General features: G+C 43.4%; 1 protein-coding gene across 2 annotated transcripts in view; it reads left to right on the plus strand.

The window, feature by feature from the left end:
- LOC141148553 (uncharacterized) overlaps positions 1 to 18,292 on the plus strand; it is a 107,684-nt gene that overhangs the window by 4,867 nt on the left and 84,525 nt on the right. Inside the window, exon 2 of one of the 2 annotated variants that reach the window (XM_073636102.1) lies at positions 7,307 to 7,436. In XM_073636102.1, coding sequence (XP_073492203.1) covers positions 7,364 to 7,436 — 73 coding nt within the window. In that variant the 5' untranslated portion in view covers positions 7,307 to 7,363. Of the gene's footprint in view, positions 1 to 7,277; positions 7,437 to 18,292 lie in introns of those variants that run through there. The other variant, XM_073636101.1, reaches the window with a different exon arrangement.

Raw genomic sequence — 18,292 nt, forward strand, 5'->3', positions numbered from 1 at the left:
CCGGCAGGGCCATCTTAAGAGCATTATAGGCCCCCGGGCAATACAGTGCACTGGGGCCCTGTCTACACAATCACGCACGAGAATAAAAATGCAAATGATCAAAAAGGCTATATTTATTGGTACTTCCAACAAAATCAGTGTTTAAACATTAACACAATGTTTGGACAATATAACACGAGTTTGATGGGAACAGTGGCAGCATTTAATGGGCACAGTGGCAGCTTTGATTAGCACAGTGGCTGCGTTTGATGGGCACAGTGGCAGCTTTGATGGGCACAGTGGCTGTGTTTGATGGGCACAGTGGCAGTTTTTGAGGGGCACGGACAGTGGCTGTGTTTGATGCACAACTTGAATGTACTTAAGTAGACAGTGTTAGACTTACTTGAGGCCGCCGGCCTGGTGCAGTACAGTGTGTCACTCACAGCAGCAAGTTAGCGCCAGCTATCAAGGGCAGTCTTTCCGCTCTGCTCCCTCTCCACGCTGTCTGAAAAATGTGGCAGAGGTGGGCGGAGCTTTTCACTAGCAGCTGGGGCAGCCGCGGCACGTTATGAATGCTGGGGAAGCCGTGGCCTCTGACTGACATCACTGGTTGCTAGCTAGACGCCGGGCGGCCGGCGATTATAGCAAGTGAGCAACCAGTGCAGTCAGTCAAATTAAGCAGCAGATTGCAGCACTGAGGATCGGCCCTGGATGAGGCCCTCCAGACATGTGGAGCCCCCGGGCAACTGCCCAGCATGCCCAGCGGAAAAAACTGCCCTGCCGCTCGTTCGGCAAGAGATTTCTCGAGGCAATTGCCCCCCCTTGATCCGCCCCTGCTCCCTGGGATAGAAAGCGATCTAAGGCCAGTAGTAGCAGTTCTCGCTTTACTGGATCTTTGGGAACTCTTGACCTTAGGAAACAAGCTGGTGGAAGCTCTAGGAACTCTATTTTGTAACCTAGAGATACTGAAGAGACCACTCACTTGTCTTGAACCTCTTCCCGCCAGGCTCCTGCAAACTGTAGGAGCCTTCCCCCCACTCGGCCGAGTGGGGGCGCCCCTTCACAGGGATGTTTTGGGGCTCTGCTTGGCAGGCTTTCGTCTCCAAGCCTTTTTCTGCCCTTGGGTGTGACCCTGGGCCATTCCTCTGAAAGTAGATTGGGAAGGCCGTCGCCACTGCTTAGAGCCTGATGTTCCAGGGGAAGGGGAAAGAGACCATTTGAATGGTGGACGTTTACTCCTCTTAACTGGTAGGAGTGTAGATTTACCACCTGTAATTTTTTGGATAAAATTATCTAGGTCATCCCCAAATAGGCGTTCCCCTTTGAATGGGAAGCCAGCTAAATATCTTTTGCATGAAAGCTCTGCTGCCCAACTTTTAAGCCAAAGGGACCTGCGCATGTGTACCAACAGGAGAGACAAACGAGATGCTTGCTGGGCAGAATCCAGAATGGCATCAATCATAAAACACAGCACCTGTGGAAGGTCTGCATAGTTCTCCACTTCCTCACTGGGAAGGAGGCCAAGCATCTGCTTAACCTGTTCCTTGAGGAATTGACACAAACCCACAGTTGCGACTGTAGGTTGGACTACAGCGCCAGCCATGGAGAAGGAGGCTTTTAATAAAGTTTCCAGCTTTGAATCAGTTGGATCTTTAAACACCTGAGCATTGTCCAAGGGACAGGTCAGGTTTTTATTCACACAAGAGACAGCCGCATCCACGGATGGGACCTCCCACATCTTGGTGAAGCTTTCCTCCAGAGGATAAAGCATAGAAAACCTTTTAGGAGGAGTAAACAGTTTATCGGGATGTCCCCAGTCCTCATACAACAATTTATCCATTAAAGGATGATTTGGAAAGGAAAAGGCAGTCTGTTTGATATTTCTGACTCCCAGGGAAGAAACAGAGGATATAGCGGCCTCAGCAGAGGGCATTTTAAATGTGGAACACACTAGTTCAGTATAATACTGGACCTGCTTCTTAAGTGCCTGAGTGGAAGAAGCTCTCTCCTCTTCCTCTGAATCCTCAGACTGCTCTTGATCCCTATCTCTGGATAGGGATCTCTCCTCATTGTCAGAAGAATCATCTGAAAGAGAAAGAGGGAGGGGGTCTACCCCTTTTTCTGCTATGTTTTAAGGAAGCTGAAATAAAATTCATAATTCTTCCCTCAAAACCCTCCAATGTAGCCCAAAGGGATACCTCTGTGACATACGCTGGGGCTATAACATTAGAGGAGGCTGCAAAACCTGACAGGGGCACTGACTCATCCTGTGAGGCTGGCTCCAGTCTTGCAGGGGGGGATGGTAATCTGCAGGCACCTTTAGGACCCCTAGACACAGGCGGTGACTTTCTTGTGCCTTTGTTATCTCCTCCTGAGACCCTCTTACGAGGAGACATAGTCCCAAGCTACAAAGCAGAGGTACTAGTACATATGGAATCACTGTTGTGCTAAAAGTCTCACAATATACATATATGCTTAAAGCGGGGGTCCACCTATCTATCGTATTTTTTTTTTTTGAGTTCATTCACAAACTTTTCTTCTCAGCATTACATACTCACATATTGTGTGTAATATGTCCGCCTGTGTCAGATTTCGTCGGAAAGAATAACTTATATTATTCACTGCAGGCGGTTTCCATCTTCATTGTGGGCATTTGAAGCCCACAAGCATTTATTTCCTGGATGTGGTGAATGCTGTGCTCCCAGCATTCACCGCTCGTTCCCGCACATGCTCAGTGGCATCCTGGGAAGCCTGAGACTAGCTCCCAGGAGTCTGGGAGAGGCTAGAAACACGCCTACTCCCACGGGAGGAGAACCAGGAAGTGCAAAGAAGAATAGAAAAATAAAAGGTAATTACGGCGATTTAAATTTTTTTAAACGGCATGTCAGCATCTAGGCAAGGAAGAGAATACATACAGATATTGTTCAAAATTTGGGTGGAACTTCGCTTTAATACTGCACAACCCGATGCCAAGTAGGTGTCTTAGGTAAGCCTGGATCCGACCACTTTAAGATGCTCACTGCCCAGACTCTGTGTCCATCTGTTTACAGAGCTCTGAACGCTCTGGGCTTTTAAATTAGCCACCTGGCGTCTTCACACCTGCAGTGGATGAAGGGAACGATTGGACACCAGCTTCAGTGAGTGTGTCTGAAAAGCACGTAAGTTTGCTCTTTACTCCCTCTAGTGGTGGAAATCAGGTAAGACATGAACTACTCAATGAAGAAAATCCATTTGTAATATAAATATATATATATAGGATTAACTTCTCTTACCTGTCCCCACTGCAGGAACTGCTGAGAACAGACAGTTTCCAGCCTTCACCCATCACGGCGGGTAGCATTGTGCCAACCTTCAGGGTTTTTTGGGTTCCTACTCAGAGAAACCTCTTTACCTGAGCCTGTAAAAGACTCTGCCAGAAACTTTCGTGCCACTGTTTTAATAGTGCACCAAGCCTGGTTTTCTCAGAGCCCAGTCCTCCAAAGAGAGACTTACAGGCAAAACCTCACTTCTTCGGATGACAAGGCCCGGGTACCATACCATCTTGGGAGTCAAAATATTGGCCCGAGATATGGATCCGGTCAGCATAGCCCTTTAAGCCCCCGCAGGGACCAAACTGGAGCTTTCTTCACAGCACATGTTTTACGTGACCAACCACCTTAGACACTGCTGAAAAAACTGAGGTCCTCCCCGTATGGGAGGGGTTATATAGGGGAGGAATTCTCCTTAATTGGGGTTAACCAGTGTCCAATCACTGATGGTGCCTATCTATCCCACTATGTAACAAATACTCTGTGTCCAGTGATGTATGATCAAGAAATTACGATCAAAGATCACTATACTTGCCAGTCATCCTACGTAGTATATATAATAAATTGTCCGTGTGGTCTCCTCTATGTAGGGGATACCACACAAAAGGTAAAGGAGCGTATAGCTTGTCATAAATATTCGATCAGAGATAAATTAGTTAAACTTCCTTTAGCCAGACATTTTGTTGAGTAAGGACACTCAGTGTCACAGCTAAAGTTCATGGTGATAGATGGTATTTCTAAAAACAGACGTGGAGGGGATACGGAAATGGCTTTTAAAAAAGAGAGAAGTCAGCTGGATTCATTGATTAGATACACTTCAGCTGAAGGGGTTAAACTCTGACTTTGACTTGTATCTATTTCTTTGAATAAACAATATCCTTATAGGTGATGAATGTTTCTACATTTTAGATAAAATTGCTCTCTTGGATAAAATCAATCTATTATTCTTTTTTGATAGATTTATTTTTTATGACGGATCGGATTATGTATGGCTATCTGTGTGTGATCCAGTGCAGAGCCAAGCGCTGGATTATGTGCACACATATCAATAGATATCCTTTTTTATTTGGTATGCTGTCCATGTGCATGGTGGTGTGCATATGGTCACATGTGCGGATACATGAGCATGAATGGTTATCACATCCGTTCATAAAATTACTGTATCTCCATTATTCTTTTATATATTATTTTTTATTTTGAATTTTTTTTATGTTTTCCTAGTATTCCGAACTATTACATTCCATAAGGTGTAAGCCCTTTTGATTTCCACTCGTGACTTTTTGATTCCATGATTATAGAAAGAATTTATATCTAAAATTGATGTTTTATCTTGACATGTTAGTACTAGATTGGTTTCAGTTAAAACGCATTGTTTATTCTAATTGCTTATTTAATTGATTAATTAATGGATAATGAACTATATATTGTTGTATGTATGTTCATTTAGTAGGCATGACTTTCTGAAGAAGGGCGCGATCCAGAACAGCCTGAAAACGTTTATATCATGTATGCCTGTTTATGGGATGTCATATTGATGTCCTTTTTATGAATATTTTCTAAATAAATTGTTTGTGCAGCAATCCCATCTGAATTTCTTAATATATATATATATATATATATGTGTATATATATATATATATATATATATATATATATATGTGTATATATATATATATATATATATGAAATACACTGCAGCTAACTGAATCAACTGCCTGCCTAAAGTATATTAGAGACAGTACAGCAGGAACGGTCTGCAGTGAGATCTAGCTAAACTGTATGCAGTGGATATATATATATATATATATATATATATATATATATATATGTATATATATATATATATATATATATATATTAGACTGACTGTATATATATATATATATATATATATATGAAATACACTGCAGATAACTGAATCAACTGCCTGCCTAAAGTATATTAGAAACCGTACAGCAGGAACGGTCTGCAGTGAGATCTAGCTAAACTAGACTGACTGTGTGTGTGCATATATATATATATATATATATATATATATATATATATATATATATATATGAAATACACTGCAGCTAACCGAATCGCCTGCCTGCTCAAACTAAACGAAATGACACTCTCTCTGCCTCTCTCTTAATAACGCCACCAACACACTACACACGGCCGACGTGCAGGCTGCCTTATATAGTGTAGGGTGTGAACTTAGGCTCCATTCACACTAGCGCGTTTTTTGATGCATTTTGCAGAAATGCACGGGAATTTTTAGAACATGGGTTCCTATGGAACATGTTCACATCAAGGCCTTTTTGTTTCTCTGCATTTTTGGAAAGGGTCAGGGACTTTTTTGCATGCAAAATGCAGCGTTTTGCATGTAATAGAATTCAATGGACAAGCATCAAAAACGCAAGTGCACCGTTTTTGCAGCGTTTTTGGTACGTTTTTGATGCGTTTTGCCGTTTTTTTTTTTTTTTTAATTTTTTTTAAGACTGTAAAAAAAAACTGTAAAAAAACCCCAAAAAAACGCAAAACACAAATCGCGGCAAAAACGCCGCAAAAACGCTGCTCAAAAACGTGGCAAGCATGAAAAATAAACCTCCAAAAAGCAACATGCATAGGTGTGAATCGAGCCTTAACCCCGAGCCATAATTGGCCAAAGGCACCCTGCCTTTGGCCAATTATGGCTCTCTTCGCTGACGGCGCTGTGATTGGCCATAGAATGCGGGTCATAGTGCATGCTTGGCCTGCATCATCAGCCAGCAATGCACTGCGATGACGCAGTGCAATATGGGCCATGATGCGCCGCTCGAATTTGGCGCGAACAGCCCATAATGTTCGATCTTCGAACGATTCAACAGCCGATGTTCGAGTCGAACTCATGTTCGACTCGAACAGACAGCCCATCCCTAGTGGCAATAAGATAAGCCCCATCATTGGTGTCAGTGGGAATAAAATAAGCCCCATCATTGGTGTCAGTGGGAATAAAATAAGCCCCATCATTGGTGTCAGTGGGAATAAAATAAGCCCCATCATTGGTGTCAGTGGGAATAAAATAAGCCCCATCATTGGTGTCAGTGGGAATAAAATAAGCCCCATCATTGGTGTCAGTGGGAATAAAATAAGTCTCATTATCCCATTATTAGTGTCAGTGAGAGCAGAATAAGCACCATCATTGGTATCAGTGGGAATAAATAAGGTCTATATTTGGTGCCAGTGCGAGTAAAATAAGTCTCATCAGTGTCAGTGGGAGTAAAATAAGTCTCATCAGTGTCAGTGGGAGTAAAATAAGCCCCATCGATGGTGTCAGTGGGATAAAAAAAGGCCTGATCATTGGGAGTAAAATAAGTCTCATCAGTGTCAGTGGGAGTAAAATAAGCCCCATCGATGGTGTCAGTGGGATAAAAAAAGGCCTGATCATTGGGAGTAAAATAAGCCCCATCAGTGTCAGTGGGAGTAAAATAAAAAAGCTCCCAAATGTCCCTGATTTCGAGGGACTGTCTCTCATTTTGAACAATGTCCCTCTTTCCTCCTCATTTGTCCCTCATTTTGGTCTGATCTATATAGATGTATATAAAATGTACTATTTATCTATCAAAAAGTATTTCCTAGTGCTAAACCTTTCATCCAAATTCTAAATTGCTGCATTTGTAAATTCCAAAAGCCAATATAAAGGAATAGTAGTGGTAAAAAAACACTTGTGGGTTTAAACAGTTCTTTTTTTTTTTATACAATTCTCCTTTAAGGGGGGCATGGCATGAGGTATGTCCTATGCCTGCATACTTTTGCTAATAGGTGTCCCTCATTCCCATCTCAGAAAGTTGGGAGGTATGAAATAAGCCTCATCATTGGTGTCAGTGGGAAAAAAATAAGTTCCGTCAATCGGAAGTAAAATAAACCCCATTATTGGTGTCAGTGGGAGTAAAATAAGCCCCATCATTGGTGATGTAAGGAGATAGAAGGATTTATGGTAGGAGTATCCCATTCTGAATCAGGATTCTGCACGCTCTGCTTACTTTCACTTTCAGTTTTCCAGTACACACTGAGGAGGAGATCTTTGTGCTCTTTGATGAAATAATCAGAATATGAAGATGAGAACGGCGGTGGTCGCCTTGGATGGGATGACACGTGTCCTCCTCCTGCTCCTCTATCATACATGTGAGTGATACATTGTAGAATGTATTGTTGTATTTGTGATCCCTCCAGCAGAGCAGTTCAGCCCCTCCCTGTCCCTTCCCTCTACCCCCCTCCTCACTCTTCTCCTTTTCTTCATTCTTCTCCTCTTCTTCATTCTTCTCTTCTCCTCTGTGGGTGACTCTTCACAATCCTATTGATTTCAGGTGGTTGGATTAACCCTCTAGAACCTACAGAGTCTGAGTATGACGGAGAGAAGAAGAATACACCGCGCCCTGTCCTTCTTCCTGATTCTTTTGTGTATTAGATTCGTCCTCCTCGCTCAGCCTGAGCTGGAATAGACAATGGAGTCATTGTCCTGTGTCATTCAACCCACAACGTCAGTTATGGAGGACTCCGGTGGACTGGGTAGGCCGACACCCTCCAGTTCATAGACCTCCCGGTGACTCCAGCACACCGATCCCTGCCCAGTGTCACTCCTCCTGCCACAGTCCGTTATGTAAACATTGCAGGACAATTGTGCAAGTAGATGAGATGTGATGTGATCTGTAGAAGAATGTATTTGCAGATATAGTTTAAAATATAACTAAAGAAATTTTTTTTTTTTTTTAGCTTTGGATAGAGTGCAGAGGGATTAGAACCCCTGTCAGGTTTTTATTGCTGTCTTTGTCCCTTTTAGGGAGATTCACCAATACCATTGAAAGTAAAAGAAAAGGGAGACTCTTCTGATAGGGACACTGGTTCTGGTGACTTTGGGGTCCCCAGGGAATTCCCTTAACCACCTCAATACCGGGCACTAACACCCCCTTCCTGCCCAGGCCATTTTTCAGCTCTCAGTGCTCACACTATGAATGACAATTGCTTATTATCATTTTCTTCACACAAATACAGCTTTCTTTTGCTGGTATTTAATCACTTCTGTTTAAAAAAAAAAAAAGTTTTTCTTAGTTTCTGTAAGTTTTTCGTAAATTTGTAAATAAGTAATTTTTCTCCTTCACTGATGGGCACTGATAGACTGCACTGATGGGCACTGATTAGGTGGCACTGATGAGGAGGCACGAATATGCCGCACTTATGGGGACTGATAGGTGGCACTGATATGTGGCAATGATGAGCACTGATAGGCAGCACTGATGGGTGGCACTGGTGGGCACTGATAGGTGACATCGATAGTTGGCACTGTAGGCAGCACTGATGGGCACTAATGAGTTTTGATGGGCAGCACTGATAGCCAGCACTGACTGGCATCACTAATGGGCACTGATTGGTGGCACTTGTGGGCACTGATTGCTGGCACTGTGGGGGCTTTATTGTAATCAGGGCACTGATGATTAGTGCCCTGATTACATGTCTGGATGTCCCCTGCGAGGAGATGCCGCTGATGTGTGAGGCGATGAGCACCAGTTATCATCATCTCTGTGTTTACATGTGACCGGCTGTGATTGGACACAGCCGATCACATGGTTAAAGAGCCACGGGCACGGCTCTTTACAGAGATCGGGGGCCACCGCAGGCACGCAAGAGTGGCCATTCTGGGACAGCGTCGTAAGACACCGTCCCAGAACGAGAGCCGCACAGCACCGCCATCATATGACAGCGGGCGGCAAGTGGTTAATTTGCAGGGATTTCCTCTCACTTCCTGTTTGGCTATGGGATAGGAAATGAAGGGAGATCTCTGCAATGGGACACAGAAAACAGGGGTTATAACGCTCCCTTGCTTTATCCAAAATTAAAAAAAAAAAAGTTTTGCCTATAGTTTTACTTCAATGCATTCTATTCATTAACCACTTCAGCTCTGGGAGGTTTTACCCCCTTCCTAACCAGGCCATTTTTTGCGATACAACACTGCGTTGCTTTTTTACTTTCTGCTATAAAACATATCCAATAAAAAAATGTAAAAAATTGAATTTCTTCATCAACTTAGAGCAATATTTGTTTCTGGTAAAAAAAAAAAAAAAAAAAAAAAAAATAATCCTAATAAGCGTATATTGATTATAGCCTTTACAAACTATGGGATATTTTATGGCATTTTTATTTTTACTACTAATGGCGACGATCAGCGATTTGTAGCGGGACTGTGACATTTCATCCGACAACTGGGGGGCGCGCAAGTGCAGGGAGGGTGACGTCTTCCCAGAACGAGAGAGCCACCTTGAGCACGTCATTTTACTATATGGTGGGTGGGAGGTGGTTAAGGCCTGACTATCGAAACGTGTTGGCTGCCATGCATGTTACTTCAAGGAAGCCTGCTAGTTGATGTTATCCTGAGTGCCGGCTTTTCTTCCAGGGGTACAGTATATGTTTTTTTCCAAGCCAGTAATGGCTTGTTTACTTGCTGGCGAAACCGGAAGTGAAATGCTCATTGCCTCCGGTTTCTTAGACCATAGAGCTAATCAGGGACTTTCCAGTTCCCATAGATTTTTTTTTACACTGTTGCTTTAATTATTATTATTATTATTTTTCAGCTGGTGCCACCCCGATTGCTATTACAAGAGAGCTGACTACCAGCTCTAAAAAAAAAATGTACAGGGGTGATGCCGGTCATTCCGGTATGACCACCGAAAGTCCAGCGACGTACGAGTATGAAAGTGTTTAAGGGATGCATTTGTAAAGAACGTGCAGAACTATCCATCCTGTGAAACAGTATGTTCATTCATTTGTGTGTATTTATGGTATTAGGCTTTTTTCTCTCCAGGTCGAATGTTTTTCATTCATACAGGTAGAATACGGCAAATACTAAATTATGGCCAGTAGATGGAGCTAACGATCATAGTAAATACGTTTTTATTTCCGCCAGCTCCATCTGGTGGCCATAATGTGGTATTTGTACAGGAATGAAAAACATTCAACCTGGAGAGAAAACAGCCTAAGAACATTCATACAGAACAAATGTGTGTGCAGAAATAGAATGGGTGTGATCATGGGAGTCCAGGGGATCAGATAGCTGAAAGTTTTTGGTTGCCCATGAGCTGACAGCCTCTGAAGCTGACATACTGTAGATGTTATGCCGCGTACACACGAGCGGACTTTACGGCGGACTTGGTCCGGCAACCGGAGTCCGTCGGATAATTCGATTGCGTGTGGGCTCCAGGGAACTTTTTTTCCCAAAAGTTCGACGGACCTAGAAATAAAACATGTTTCAAATCTGTCCGACGGACTCGAGTCCGGTCGAAAAGTCCGCTCGTCTGTATGCTAGTCCGACGGACACAAACTGACGCTTGGGCAGCTATTGGCTACTGGCTACTTCCTTATTTTAAAATGAAAAAAACAAAAAGGTGAACGTAGCGCTAGAAAAAGGAAAAAATATTGTTTTTAAACCAAAGAAATTTGAATTTCATCAAATAAAGCTGCCTGCATCAAGAAAGTTCTAATACAAACACCAAAACCTGAAAAGAATATATGTGGATGTGGCGCTAGAAATATTGTGACGAAAACATACAAAATTATTGAATTGTGTCAAATGTTCAGAAGTGGTGAAAATATAATGAAAAAGAAAAACTAAAGCAGTGTCACATAAGTGAATATATGGTAGTAGATAAATGACAAATATACTATGGATAGTAGATTATCAATCGACAATCCAACTAGTAATTACCACTCCACAAACATGATCGAAATAGTATAAAAATTAAATTAATAAAAAATTGTATAAAGTGTCCATAGAGCAAAATCAACAAGTGTCCAAAAACTTTATATAAAGTGATGATTACAACCCAACAAAGAAGTGATGTGTATATGAATATATAGCTTCTTCAGAGTTCCAGTATAATAAGATATCCATGCAAGATGTCATGCACACCGCCAGGCCTGGATCCACTTCATGAAAAGGATCAAGAGGCTGGGGATTTACACCGATGAGTTTTGGGAGACTTTAATCCCTGTGTTTGGTGTGACCACCGTGGCGGTCCTGGCATCTGGTAAGGAGATCACTTACTCACATTGGGTGAACACCATTCCTTGGCGATTGGGATCTTCTTTGTAAATCTTTCAATTCACAATCTTGCATGGATATCCTATTATACTGGAACTCTGAAGAAGCTATATATTCATATACACATCACTTCTTTGTTGGGTTGTAATCATCACTTTATATGAAGTTTTTGGACACTTGTTGATTTTGCTCTATGGACACTTTATACAATTTTTTATTAATTTAATTTTTATACTATTTCGATCATGTTTGTGGAGTGGTAATTACTAGTTGGATTGTCAATTGATAATCTACTATCCATAGTATATTTGTCATTTATCTACTACCATATATTCACTTATGTGACACTGCTTTAGTTTTTCTTTTTCATTATGTTTTCACCACTTCTAAACATTTGACACAATTCAATATTTTTGTGTTTTTTTGTCACCATATTTCTAGCGCCGCATCCACATATATTCTTTTCCTTATTTTAGTCCGGTCGTACGTCATCACGTACGAATCCGTCGGACTTTGGTGTGATCGTGTGTAGGCAAGTCTGTTCATTCGGAAAGTCCGTCGAAAGTCCTCCAGACCTAGTCCGTCAAAAAGTCCGCCCGTGTGTACGCGGCATTAGAGTTTCTAAGATGGCCAGAGGGAATCAGTTCTGCTTTGATGTAAGCCTTACGTTAATGGTGGTGAAGGGGTTAATGTGCCCCCCCCCCCCCGTTCAGATTATGGATATTAGAGTATTTACATATCTTTAACAGGCAGTGAAAGAGATTTGAAATAAAAATCTTCCCTTGCAGTGCTTCTGCCCCCAAACTGTACACGAGCGGACTTTCTGGCTGACTTGGTCCGGCGGACCGGACTCCGTCGGACAATTCGATCGTGTGTGGGCTCCAGCTGACTTTTACCCAAAAGTCAGACGGACCTAGAAAAAAAACATGTTTCAAATCTTTCTGATGGACTCGAGTCTGGTCGAAAAATCCGCTCATCTGTTTGCTAGTCCGACGGACAAAAACCGACGCTAGGGCAGCTATTGGCTACTGGCTATCAACTTCCTTATTTTAGTCCGGTCGTACGTCATCACGTACAAATCCGTCGGACTTTGGTGTGATCGTGTTAGGAAAGTCCGTCGGAAGTCCGCCGAAAGTCCGTCGGATAGACCATCGGACCAGTCCGGTCTAAAAGTCCGCTCGTGTGTACGCGGCATTAATGTTCATTTAGATCTAGGGGTGAACTCTGATTCAGTCGGTTTCCATGGCCTCATGCACATGGAAGGTGAAGGGCTGAAAATATTCTGTACTTAAAATGCCAGACGTTTCCCCACACCCAGGAAGACACAGGTACCGTGTACTAGGGCTGGGAGATTTTCTTAAAAAAAAAATCAGCGATTTTCCTAAAAAAAACTCGATTCATGAATTGAATCGAGTTTATTTTTTTTGTGCACACTGCGCCAGTCCCGAGGAGCTGCGGGCAGGAGTTTTTAGGCGAGGCCGCGGCTTCGGCCTAGTCCGTGGCTTCCAGCCTCGAGGACTAGGCCGAAGCCGCGGCCTCGCCTAAAAACTCCAGCCCGCAGCTCCTCGGGACCGGCGCGGTGTCAGCGTCAGTCCTGGGTAGCTGCAGGCAGGAGTTTTTAGGCGAGGCCGCGGCTTCAGCCTAGTCCGCGGCACCTAAAAACTCCTGCCCGCAGCTCCTCGGGACCGGCGCGGTGTCAGCGCCAGTCCTGGGAAGCTGCAGGCAGGAGTTTTAAGGCGAGGCCGCGGCTTCGGCCTAGTCCGAGACATCCGGCCTCGCGGACTAGGCCGAAGCCGCAGACTAGGCCAAAGCCGCGCCCTCGCCTAAAAACTCCTGCCCGCAGCTCCTCAGGACCGGCGCGTTGAAAAAAAAAAAAAACGAAAAAAAACGATTTGCTTAAATTTTGAATCGATTTGACCTCTCAACTCGATTCAAGATTTAAATCGATTTTTTCCCAGGCCCTACTGTGTACAGCAGGGGTCCTCAAACTTTTTTAACAGGGGGCAAGTTCACTGTCCCTCAGACTAGAGCTGTACGATTCTGGCCAAAATGAGAATCGCAATTTTTTTTGCTTAGGATAAAAAGATCACGATTCTCTCACGATTCTCGCAACGTAATTTTTTTTTTTTAGGAGAAAGAGAGATTGATAGAGAGCGATTGATTGAGAGAGAGCAATTGATTGAGATTGATTGAGAGAGAGCGATTGATTGAGATTGATTGAGAGAGAGCGATTGATTGAGATTGATTGAGAGAGAGCGATTGAGAGAGAGCGATTGATTCATTAAGAGCAATTGATTCATTGAGAGATTGATTCAATCTCTCTCAATTAACCCCTTCCCGCCCAGCATACGCAGATGTGTGTACTCGGATTTCAGGGGTTATACCGGGATGATGCCCGCAGCTGCAGGCATCATCCCAGTACTGTTTTTTAGAGCCGGCGATCGGCTTTCCAGGTATAACAACCGATGCGGCTGAAAGCCGCTTGGCCGTTATACCGGAGGTGCGGGAGGGGGGGACGTCCCCCCCTCCCGCCTCCTCCCGCCGCTCTTACCGGGCCCCCCGTTTCATCGGGAGGCCCGATGACCAATCGGCCGCCTCCGGCGGCTAGTGGCAGTCTGGAAAGAAGCTGTGAATGGCTTCGTTCCAGCCTCCTAATAGTAAACACGGAAGCTACGTCATGACGTCACTTCCCGTTTACTTGGCTGCCAATGGCGCCGGTTTAAAAAAAAAATACAGTATTCAGAATCACCGAAAACGGCGATCTGAATACTTTGAAGTGCTAAGGAGGGATCGGGGGTACTTTAGACCCCCGATCCCTTCATAAAGAGTACCTGTCACCACCTATTACTGTCATAAGGGATGTTTACATTCCTTGTGACAGCAATAAAAGTGATCAAAAAAATTTTTTTTTTTAAACACAGTTCATTTTAGGCGAGGCCGAAGCCGCGGCCTCGCCTAAAAACTCCTGCCCGCAGCTCCTCGGGACCGGCGCGTTGAAAAAAAAAAAATGGAAAAAAATCGATTTGCTTAAATTTTGAATCGATTTGACCTCTCAACTCGATTCAAGATTTAAATCGATTTTTTCCCAGGCCCTACCGTGTACAGCAGGGGTCCTCAAACTTTTTAAACAGGGGGCAAGTTCACTGTCCCTCAGACTAGAGCTGCACGATTCTGGCCAAAATGAGAATCGCAATTTTTTTTTGCTTAGATTGGTCATCAGGCCTCCCGATGAAACGGGGGGGCCCGGTAAGAGCGGCGGGAGGAGGCGGGAGGGGGGCACGTCCCCTCCCGCACCTCCGGTATAACGGCCAAGCGGCTTTCAGCCGCATCGGTTGTTATACCTGGAAAGCCGATCGCCGGCTCTAAAACACAGTACTGGGATGATGCCTGCAGCTGCGGGCATCATCCCAGTATAACCCCTGAAAGCCAAGTACACCTGCGTATGCTGGGCGGGAAGGGGTTAATTGAGAGAGATTGAATCAATCTCTCAATGAATCAATTGCTCTTAATGAATCAATCGCTCTCTCTCAATTGCTCTTTTATTTATAAAAATAAATAAAATAAATAAGAAAAAAACATTTTTTTTTAAAGCACCCCTGTCCCCTTGAACTCGCACAGCAAAGAAAACGCATACGGAAGTCGCGCCCGCATATGTAAACGCTGTTTAAATCACACATGTGAGGTATCGCCGCGATCGTCAGAGCGAGAGCAATAATTCTAGCACTAGACCTCCTCTGTAACTCTAACCTGGTAACCGTAAAAAAAATTTAAAGCGTTGCCTATGGAGATTTTTAGGTACCGTAGTTTGTCGCCATTCCGCGAGTGTGTGCAATTATAAAGCGTGACATGTTTGGTATCCATTTACGTGGCGTAACATCATCTTTCACATTATACAAAAAAAAAGAATTAGAGCGGAGACTGCAAGCCGGGCCTTCTCATCCAACATCAGTGCCTGACCTCACAAATGCTCTTCTGGAAGAATGGACAAACATTCCCATAGACACACTCCTAAACCTTGTGGACAGCCTTCCCAGAAGAGTTGAAGCTGTTATAGCTGCAAAGGGTGGGCCAACTCAATATTGAACCCTACGGACTAAGACTGGGATGTCATTAAAGCTCATGTGTGTGTAAAGGCAGGTGTCACAATACTAATATAGTGTATAAGATACCTCCTTCCCTGTATAGGGAATGGGTATGGGTATGGTTGTGAATATTATGTGTTCATTCTACCTTACCCGTGTATTAATATATAACCTATTTCTGTGCTGTACGCTGTGATATTTGTGTAGTTTGGCAGGAGATAACCGCTGTGCAGCAGATTGGCCCTAGCTAAAAGATAAAAAGGAATGCTCAGTCTATATCTATGGTAATAAAAAAGTTTACCTTTGTGCCAAATACAAAAAATACAGGAAAGCAATGAGTAGGGTTTTCATGCTTGCTTTGCCGTATATGAACCATTTAAAGGAGAACCCTACAATGTAACCTCATAGAAATACATTTTAAATCATCTTCTGATCCAATGACATCATGGGTCCGTCCACTATTCAGGTGCCAGTGGGCACTTCTTCCTCCAGAAATGAGTGACGCTCTTCTACCGACACGTGAGCGCCGTGCAGTGCTGTGTGATGCGGTCGCCCCATGGGGTGTGGGATTGAAGAAACTGGGTTGAATGACTCTGGCTGACCTTTAACCACTTGCCCTTCGGAAAGATTTACCCCTCCCTTCATGACCAGGCCATTTTTTTTTTTGCGATACACCACTTTAACTGACAGTTGCGTGGTTGTGCGACGCTGTGCCCAAATAAAATGTATGTCTTTTTTTTCCCGACACAAATAGAGCTTTCTTTAGGTCGTATTTGATCTTCACCTCTGCGTTTTTTATTTTTTGCGCTATATACAAAAAAAAAGACAGACAGGTTTTTACTTTGTGCTATAAAACATACCCAATAAAAATTAATTTTCGTCATAAATTTAGGCCAATATGTATTCTGCTACACGTTTTTGGTAAAAGAAATCCCAATAAGAGCAAATTGATTGGTTTACACAATGCGTAATACAATCTTTGGTATACAGTATTTTTATTTATTTATTTTTTTAACTATTAATGACGGTAATTTATGGTATATATTTACTGATTTTTTTTTTTTTTTATACTAGTAATGGTGGCGATCAGCGACTTATAGCAGGACTGCGATATTGCGGTGGACAAACGGACACTAACTGACACTTTGCGGCAACTAGTGACACTAATACAGTGATCAGTGCTAAAAATATGCACTGTCACCGTACTAATGACACTGGCTGGGAACATCTAGGGCAGTGATGGCGAACCTTGGCACCCCAGATGTTTTGGAACTACATTTCCCATGATGCTCATGCACTCTGAAGTGTAGTTGAGCATCATGGGAAAGGTGGTTCCAAAACATCTGGGGTGCCAAGGTTCACCACCACTGTTCTAGGGCGATCACATGGCTCCCAACGTTCCCTGATTTCGAGGGACTGTCCCTGATTTGGAACAAAGTCCCTCTGTCCCACTTTCCTCCTCATTTTGGTCTGATCTTATATAGTTGTATATAAAATACACTATTTATCTTTCAAAAAGTGTTTCCCAGTGCTAAACCTTTATATATTGCTGCATTTGTAAATTTTAAAAGCCAATATAAAGTTATAGTAGTGGTAAAAAAAAGCACTCGTGAGTTGAACTAATTTTTTTTTGTATAATTCTCCTTTAAGGAGGCGTGGCAAGAGTTGTGTCCTATGCCTACATACTTTTGCCAATTGGTGTCCCTCATTCTTATTTCAAAAAAGTTGGGAGGCGTAACTGTGTGCCTAGCCAGTGTTTATGTGTACTGTATGTGCTGCTTTTACTAGGGAAAGAGATGGATTTTAGTCCCTGTTTTGCAGGAACACAAAATCCATCCCTTCCCCACTGTCAGAACGGAGATCTGCCTTGTTTACATAGGCAGAGCTCCGTTCTGAGTCTCTGCCCAACGATCGGTGGGTGCTGACAGACATAGCGTGCCCTACACCCGCAGATTGGCTTCTTCAGATTGGCGCGCATGTGCAGGTGGAAGTGTAGGATCACATTAAAATATATACACGACCCGGCGCAGAGCTGCCGCCCTGTAAAAGCTGCCTACATCTAATGGAAGAGAAGTATTGGGGGGGCAGCTCTGCATTGAAGGTGAATAATATAGCAAAAGCTGCAATAGACAGTTTTCGATAGGCCTAATACATTGAATCAGTCTTTCTCAACCTTTTTACTCCAAAGGAACCCTTGAAATAATTTCTAGGGCTCAAGGAACTCCTGGTAAGATTAGTCTACTGGGGATAAATGGCAATATGCCACTTACATTGGTGGCAGTAAGTAGGAAGAGGTGGCCAGAATGACACCATTGCAATCATAGCGCTGGGTCAGCTACGTGGCTTTGGACCAAGGACAATGCCGGTACAATCAGATGGGAAGTCAGATGGCAACAGCTAAAGAAACCCCTAGCCACCACTGGAGGAAACCTATGGCTTTCAAAGAACCCTGGTTAAGAATGGTTGCATTAAATGATGGTTGGGTAGAAATTAGAGGGTCGATGGGTATAGGGTAGAACTGGGCTGGGATCAGGGGGGCATTTGCCCCCAGACCAGTCCTAAATACCATTTTTAGCATCACAGTAGGACCCATCATCTTTGACACATGTTGGACATTATATAGCTACCTGCTACCCGTTCGGATCTGCATTTACACTGATTCTTTGAGATGCTTTGAGATGCCATGTGGCCAAATGCAAAGAACTGCAAAGAAGGTTGATGCTGGAAAATGTGAATCTGGACTGATCATGAAAGGTCCATGTGGTTGTATTTGCCCCCCAAGCCAATGGTCCTCTTTATCTCTGGTTGGATGTGCAGGCACAACAGATGATCACTATCACCTGATTGGCTAGTATTGCTAAGCAATG

The sequence above is a fragment of the Aquarana catesbeiana genome, linkage group LG06 (assembly GCF_042186555.1).
Source record: "Aquarana catesbeiana isolate 2022-GZ linkage group LG06, ASM4218655v1, whole genome shotgun sequence".
In the NCBI taxonomy this organism is placed as follows: domain Eukaryota; kingdom Metazoa; phylum Chordata; class Amphibia; order Anura; family Ranidae; genus Aquarana; species Aquarana catesbeiana.